At 49.9% G+C, this 8,173-nt stretch overlaps 1 protein-coding gene across 3 annotated transcripts; it reads left to right on the top strand.

Moving 5' to 3' along the window:
- Positions 1-1,320: 1,320 nt before the first annotated feature.
- P2RY1 (purinergic receptor P2Y1) lies at positions 1,321-5,179 on the top strand. Of its 3 annotated transcripts, XM_082767183.1 has the most exons (3): positions 1,321-1,520; positions 1,993-2,933; positions 3,013-5,179. In XM_082767183.1, exons 2-3 carry the CDS (start codon positions 2,061-2,063, stop codon positions 3,100-3,102), a joined length of 963 nt encoding a protein of 320 aa, XP_082623309.1. In that variant the 5' UTR covers positions 1,321-1,520; positions 1,993-2,060; the 3' UTR covers positions 3,103-5,179. The 3 variants fall into 3 exon arrangements, with proteins under 3 accessions (XP_082623309.1, XP_082623308.1, XP_082623307.1); XM_082767182.1 differs by having other exon boundaries at positions 1,321-1,516; positions 1,993-5,178; XM_082767181.1 differs by having other exon boundaries at positions 1,993-5,177.
- The last annotated feature ends 2,994 nt before the right edge of the window (positions 5,180-8,173 follow it).

Here is an 8,173-nt window from a genome sequence, read left to right as displayed (position 1 = left end):
CTTGGCTTTCCGGCGCTGCTCAGCTCACAGCAGCAAGCAGGCTGCAGATCGTGGTGCGTGTTTACTGATGCTATCAGTGCTGCTTCAGCATGACTCAAAATGTTCTCAAGACAGAATTCGAGAGCTGCCAAAAGAAGTGAGGCGTTAGCAATGGGCCTGACAAAATCGCTAATGAAATAACAATTGCAAAGCGAAAGATAAACTGAAGGACCTCTTGTGTGCTAATAACATTGCTTTGTTTGTTCCATTTTAATTTTTAACACGATAATCCAAGTCCTTTATTCAAATAAACTCTGGTTTTGGCCATGCAGCTGATTCTCCGGGGAGCAAGATGATGTTTTTATAAATGAGCACTGTGGGCTTGACCCTGTTATAGTGTGCTCCTCGCATGTCTGCTCTGTGGGCTGGGCGCTTTCTCTTGTGGCAATGCTGTGGCTGAGGAGTAATTTTTGTTAGCACTTTAAAATCCTAGAGGGCACCACTGAACAGTTTAGCAATTTTTTATTTTTTTATTTTTTACAATCCATTCTTTACAGGTGCTGCTGTGCTTGTCTCGGTCCCTCCCTAGCCTTCCTTTCTCTCCATATTCAATTGTATTAAAACTAAAACGATTCTTCATGGTAAATGTGCAGCCAGTGGATGAGTACAAAAAGAAAAAAAATGAATGTATAAGAAGAAAAGGTCTTATTATTACAAAATCTAAGAAGTTGCTTCAAAGCTGTAGTCTGCGTAACTTGGCCCCGAGTAAATGCCAACTTGGCGACTCCATCTGCAGCCCCTTGCATATTCCTACAGGGGCACAATGCGCAGCTGATTTCCCAATTAAGCTCTCTCGACAAAGTAGTTTTATCATTCAGGCAGCCTCAAAAGTTTGAGAGAGGAATACATATTCATGAGGCACCAGCAGCCCTCCGTCTCAGGCGCAGCTTTCAGCTGGGAGCAGCCCCGGGCTCGGTGCGCCGGAGCCAGCAGGTTGCCACCGGCCGGGCCCCCCCGGGGGCTCCAGGGAGCCGCTGCCCCCCGCAGCACCGAGCACCGGGGGCTCGCCGGGGCCGGGCCCACCCGCGATCGTGTCCCGCGTGGGCGGGAGGCGTGCCGGGGGGAGGTCTGTCTGTCCCGGGGGGGCGTCTGTCTGTCCCGGGGGGGGGTCCGTCTGCCCGGGAGGAGGGTCCCCGGGCGGCCCCGGCCCCGGCAGGGCGAGGGCGGGGAGCGGCCCCGGGCGCCGCCCGGCTGCGGGCGAGGGCGGTGCGGGGGGCGGGCGGCGCGCCCCTGGGCAGAGCCGGCGCCGGGAGCCGGCCCCCCCCGGCCCCCGCCCGCCCCCGCCCGCGGCCGGCGCGGAGCCTCCCGCGGCACCGGGGCTGCGGCCGCGCTCCCCGCGGCGGAGCCAGGCAGGGGCCGTCCCGCGGTTCCCGGCCGCCCACCCGCCAGCAGCCCCGGCCCCGACACGGGACCGGCCCGGCCATGGCAGCCGCGGGCGGGACGCCGCGCCCCGGCCGAGAGCGGAGCCGAGCGGGAGGCAGGTGGGGGCGCCGGGGGGCCGCGGGGGGCGGCGGGGGGCGAGGGCGGCGGCGGCGGCTGCCCGGGGGCTGCGGGGGGGAGCGGAGCGGAGCGGGGCGGAGGGGCGCGGGCGGAGCGGCGGTGCCCCCGTCCCCGGTGCCCCCGGTGCCCCCCACCCGCGGCACCGCCGCCCGGAGCTGCGCCGCGTCCCGGGGCGGCCGCCGCCGCGCTCTCGGTGCGCGCTCCGAGCCTCCCGTCCCGTCCCGTCCCGTCCCGTCCCGTCCAGCCTCGCCGTGTCGAGCCGAGCCGAGCCGTGCTGAGCCGTGCCGTGGCCGCGGCGGGCAGGGGGCGCCCCCCGGGAGGGGTTTGGAGCCCAGCGCCGAGCCCAGCGCCCAGCCGCACGCGTGGGCTCCCCCGCCGGGAGCGCTCGGAAGGCGGCCCGGCAGCCCGTGCATCCCGCCAGGCTCCCTTTGCGCTTGTGTCGCTGTCTTTCAGATGCGCCGCTGGCCCTGTAGAGACTTTGCTGCTTCACCTCAGGCTTATGTGACCCTGCTGGAAAGATCATGACCGAAGCCCTCATCTCTGCTGCTTTGAATGGAACTGAACCCAACCTGTTGTCCGGCAGCGGCTGGTCGGCGGGAAATGCCACCACCAAGTGCTCCCTGACCAAAACCGGCTTCCAGTTCTACTACCTGCCCACCGTCTACATTCTAGTCTTTATCACTGGATTTTTGGGAAACAGCGTGGCGATCTGGATGTTTGTCTTCCACATGAGGCCTTGGAGCGGCATCTCGGTTTACATGTTCAACCTGGCGTTGGCCGACTTCTTGTACGTCTTGACGCTGCCCGCCCTCATCTTTTACTACTTCAATAAAACCGACTGGATCTTCGGGGATATCATGTGCAAACTGCAGAGGTTCATTTTCCACGTGAACCTCTACGGCAGTATTTTGTTTCTAACATGCATCAGCGTGCACAGGTACACGGGCGTCGTGCACCCCCTGAAGTCGCTGGGGAGGCTGAAGAAGAAGAACGCCGTTTACATCAGCACCCTGGTCTGGGTCATCGTGGTGGCTGTGATTTCGCCGATACTCTTCTACTCGGGAACGGGGATAAGGAGAAATAAAACCATTACGTGCTACGACACCACGACCGATGATTACCTGAGAAGTTACTTCATTTACAGCATGTGCACCACGGTGTTCATGTTCTGCATCCCGTTCATAGTGATTCTTGGCTGTTACGGACTAATTGTGAAAGCTTTGATTTACAAAGATTTGGACAACTCTCCTCTCAGGAGAAAGTCGATTTACCTGGTTATTATTGTGTTGACAGTCTTTGCTGTGTCGTATCTTCCCTTCCACGTGATGAAGACCTTAAATCTAAGAGCCAGGGTGGATTTTCAGACTCCACAAATGTGTGCCTTCAACGATAAGGTTTATGCCACTTACCAAGTGACGAGGGGTCTGGCCAGCCTCAACAGCTGTGTAGACCCCATTCTTTATTTCCTGGCAGGTGACACCTTTCGAAGGCGGCTTTCCAGGGCAACCAGGAAATCATCCCGAAGAAGTGAACACAATGTGCAGTCTAAAAGTGAGGAAATGACTCTCAATATTTTATCAGAGTATAAGCAGAATGGAGATACAAGTTTGTGAATTAATGCGAAAGATTTGGGAACGGTTTGCAAAAATCCTCCACTTTGACAGAGTAGGACGCGATAGTGCTACAAGTGTGTGAGGAAAATTTATCAGTCTCTCAAACTCATTTTAGATAAAGCCTCTTTTTCTGATCTTAGAAAAAAAATTAACAAAGTAAGTGGAAGAACTTTAATCTTAATGGAGAATAACATGTCAAAATTCAGCTTTCCTTCTCCTTACAATGTTCTCGTTTCTTTCTGACTTGTGTCAGATAAAGTAAAATGAAGTAAATCCCCTAAAGGAAGAAAGCAATCAAAGTGCTTCTGTTTCAGTGACTTAGTCTCCCACACTCAAAGCGATCTTCATTAGCCTCCCTTTAAAAATAGGAAATAAAAGTAAGAAAGAGCAGCATCTTCTCTTCTGATGCTCAGTCCACATACTGAGCCTCGGTGCTGTCCTTTCACTCGCTTGCCATTGTAAACAAGTGTGTAAATCAAGGTCCTGGTGCGGCTGGCACACCTTTACGGTTTCATTATTTCTTCATCTACTTCTAGTGTTGATAATTATTTGGTAGTTTGGTAACGTTTATGATTCAGTCTTCGAATGCCAGCGTGTTACAAAAGATAGGCTTACCGACGTGTGTGCATGATTATGCTTTCAGCTCACGGCGGCTGCTCGTGGCAGACGCGGAACCCGCAGCAGACCGCCGCGCGGGCGGGTGGGTGGCTCCGGGAGCCGGTGCAGGCACCTGCCTCGCACCCGCGGGCAGCGGTGCGCTTCGTGAGCTGCTGCTGGTGCACAGAGGGGCCGGCGGCCTGATCCTGCCTGGGCACTGCGTGCTGCAGCCCCTGCCCTTGGCCGCTCGTGGTTGCGGTCATCCTGCAGGTCTTTACGGGTAGAGCGCCAGAAACGTGTCTGCTGAGACTGGCCGTGCCTTGTAGAGGAGTGGAACTACATTACCTGAGTTACCTGCGGTTTCTTTTGGTGCGAGAATATTTCTGTTCCTGGCAATCTTTACAGAGAACATGAAAGTTGTTTCCCAAGAATATACCTATAAAAAACAATATATATATGGTTTATATTATATATATGTATAAATAATTGGGAGGGAATTAATTTTTTGGTATTGTGACAAATTACTGTATTAACAAGATGTTGCAATATACTACAGACTAAATCTACCCGTTTATTGTATATCTTCTCCAAATGTGGAATAGGTCATCTAAAATTAGTCAAGCTGAAATGTTGTGTAATACAAGAGCTAGTGATCAGAGCACAGATGAAACCTTACATGGGCAGTCATTCATTTCTCATATTTTTAAGAAATGTGTTTGAAAATATTGTGTGTTAAAAGCAGTATGAAGGCATGCTTTAAATGATAAATTTAGTGTACAAAATTAAGTTCTGTGTAATCCTAGGGGTGATTTAAGCAGATCCTCATTCCTCCAGTCTTCATAGTAAGAGTAAAATATTTATATTTTGCTTTCTGATTTTCAGTGGTTGGTAACAAACAGGAGTAGCCCTCGTTACTTTTTGACATCGTTGTAAAGCAGCTTCTGTTCAGACATACAGCTTCTTAATCTGCAAAGTCCCTATTTATTGAACTTATTTATTAGAAAACTAAATGTAAAGTATGTAAAGTGTGGTTCTCCGTGTTCATATTCAGAATTGGGCATTAATGGAAAATTTAACAGCATGTTTAAATCATTGTACTACTGTGTCTTCTAACAGAACATCTTTATAATAAACTCAATTCCACCCTGACTATTCACTCTTGATATATAACCTAGAGATAAATTAAACTACTAATATATAGCCTAGAGATAAATTAAACTACTGCTTAGGAAGCATAGCTTCTTGAAGCAATGTTAAGATCCCATTTAGCACTGTAAGATGAAAAATGGAGGGAGTGAAAAAATCCCAACCAAGGGTCAATTGCTAATTAATCCCTACTGACAAAACACTGTAGAATAGCACAGCCTATTTATATCACCAGAGAATGAGACTGGTTCAGAATAAATGACTTCTATTATGTGATTATTTGAGACTTCATTCAGCCGAGGCACATCTTGTTTAGAATGGCAGATGAATTAAGCAGAGGGAGCACATTAAACTATGATATGCTCTGGATCTGCTTCTCTAGGTTTAAAATTGTATTCATGTCCCAGAGTTTTGTAGTCTCTTTTTTCTTTCAGTTAGGAAATAAAATGTTCCACCAAGTCATGTCCAAAAAAAGGTCCTAAATGCAGAGACGCAGCAGAACAAAAGCCTTGCACCCAGGCTGGTCCTTCTGTAGCTGCTCAAAGTCTTTTTGCAGTGTGCCTCTCTAATATGACAAAGTTGGCTGGCTCTTACGCTGCGTATAATTCAAGAGCAACCAAATTGTACAAGCCCAGGTACCCCAGGTTTGGCATGCTGCAGGAGAAACCCACCTGTCTGCACAGAGAGCCTGCTGGGGAAAATCCCCCCCGAGATGCAAACGGCAGCACCTTCCCCACAAACCTGGGTCTTGAGCTCCTGGAGTGGATTTTGTGCACTCATCCTGAAGCAGCTGTAAGATCTCTCTGCTTCATCTTGCCTCACTGAAGAGAACTCTGCAATTTGACCGGTGTGGTCACCCGGTTCGTTGCTGAGGTCTGTGCTGATATTTTATTTAACAGAGACCCTTTTTACTGCTGAGCAGCAAGGGCAGGCAGCTTCCTGCAGCATCTTCACCCCACAGAGGTGTACAGGAGCCTCCCGTTGACCCCGAGAAGTATCATTAAACACAGTTTACACACACAGTTTGTTTTCCTTCTTTTAGCTCCTGTGACCTGGAGAGCTAACCCCTCAAACCACATCCTACTCCCATGCGGTTCCCAGATGCGCACACACCGAGGTGCCACAGGCAGCACTGAGACCTGCTGGAACTTGAGGCTGATCCTCACAATCTTATGTAGTTCCTGCTTTTTTTTTTTTTTTTTTTTTTTTTTTTAAAGTGCTGTTGTTTTTGCAGTAGGTTAGTCAGAGGCACTGCACAATCACACCCAATTTGTATCTCCTCCCACCTGGCTGCTCGTTACCTGCAGCATCACAGAATCGCATGTGTTGGGCTGTCCCAGCAGCGGGGAGGCTGCTTGGGCACGGGGGACACTGCTGGGATGAAGACCAAGGCAGTGTGCTGGCTGCAGCCATGGGCTCCGGGGGAGCTTGGCAAGTCTGTTGTTAAATATTTCCCTTTTGGTACTTACCCTTACTACAGTAGTGAAAAACAGTCAGTCCATGGACATCCGTTTGGTTATTTGTAATGGGTATCATTGAAGAAGCCTTTCCCTAAGCCGCTTTACTGAAGTTCCTTTCTGACCTATCTGATATGCAAAGACTATGCAATCTCAATTACAGCCTGTGGGCTTTGGCTGGCATTGTTAATTAATTAGCAATGATGACAACGGGCTGTGTTAGTGGGAGCCAGATTCAGCTCATCAACTAACTACAAGACCACCTAAAAGCTCCATCTTCCCTCGTGCTGCATTAGCCTTTGACTAGCAAATGAAATCAAACATTTCATGATTATGCCTTTAATCTATTTTTCCTCTGTGTCAATATAGAAATCTTTTAATAAATATAAACCATTCACTGAAGATGCCAAAAGAAGTTTGAGGTAAATAGTTATTTATGAGCTTTAGACTTACAAAAGCATTCTACCATCATCCATGCAGAAACAAATTGTTATTCATTGATTATATTTTGCTTCCTACAGTTCATGGGGTTAATTTTTTTTCTCATTTCTGCCCATTAACGCCCACATATTGTAATCTTTAATACAAAATGAAATCAGTATGAAACCTACACATGATCTGCTGTCAGTTCAGAGATTTTCATAACATCTAGGATTTGAAGGTCCCTTACAACCGAACTATTCTATTCTACTCTATTTTTGTTTGTTTGTTTATTTGTTTTGAATCCACTTCATATGATACAAAGCAGATGAAATCACGATCAAGAGTATCTTAACTGCCCCTGCTTTGCACAGCCAGCACTAAATGGCCTGCCAAGCTGCCTCCCAGCCCAGCCTGTCCCGTGGTGCTGAGGCACGGAGCGATGAGAATCTGCGGGACAACTGCTGCTGCTTAAGGAGGGGATTCCACAGGCAGCAGACCGCAGGCTTCCTATTTATGTCCAAGGACAGAAATGAAGATTTGTTTTCATAGTGTCAGCCCACAGAATAAACCCTCGGTCACGCTGCGTGAGCCCAGCAGAAGGGGTCATGCTGGGCTTTCCTCTGCCTGGCATCCCGCTCCCCTCCTTCCCACAGGGACATGGCAGGGGGCTGTGAGGCCGAGGGTCGCCTCGCAGAGGTCTGCCTGCCAGAGCAGCCTGCTCCTTGCATGCCCTGCAGTTGCAGGGCTGAGTCTGGAGCAGGCTGAGCACAACTCGCTTGTCTTGCGAGCTCTAATCCCTCCAAAACCTGGGAAGAATGCATCATGCAAAGCGTCTGCTCTTTCCCACTGTTGGAGCAAAGCCCTACCTGACCAGCAAGGTCTGTAACAGTTAAACAGGCTGGCCCCAGGGGGGACAGGAGACAGCAAACCCTGCTAATCGCCTCGCCGGGATGTTTTTTCCCCTGTTACTATTTTTTGTCTCCAGATCAGGCCAGAACAAAGATTAATAGAGTGATACGTCCTAAAACGGATATTGCTTATTCCTGTGAAAAGCTCATTTTTCCAAGTCTATGCACTTGTACTTGCTATCTGCACTGGTTAACCTTGTGAAGATTTTGCAGGAAGCTTCAGGCTGAAGTTCTTTCTATTTGAATATGAAAAAGGTTTTCAGAGTTCCTGAGCAGCCGCCTGTCTACCTCCAGTAGCAGCGACGGGAAGCGCAGCACCGATGGGTGCCCACTGCTCACCAACAGTGCACGTACTGAGCTCGCTGTCACAGCGCTTGTGCCCCTCCTGGGCACAGCCACCTTTGTACAGGAGGGACTCATGGAAACACAGCAAATTGCCCAGACTGACCCAATTAACCAGCAGCTGAGGCAGAACAAGGGCCATGGGAGA

The sequence above is a fragment of the Aythya marila genome (assembly GCF_965140915.1).
Source record: "Aythya marila genome assembly, chromosome: 9".
NCBI lineage: Eukaryota > Metazoa > Chordata > Aves > Anseriformes > Anatidae > Aythya > Aythya marila.
This window is presented reverse-complemented; position numbering and strand designations above follow the sequence as displayed.

Coding starts and splice junctions, on each gene's coding strand:
- P2RY1 (XM_082767182.1), top strand. CDS start 2,061: ATGACCGAAGCCCTCATCTCTGCTGCTTTGAATGGAACTGAACCCAAC.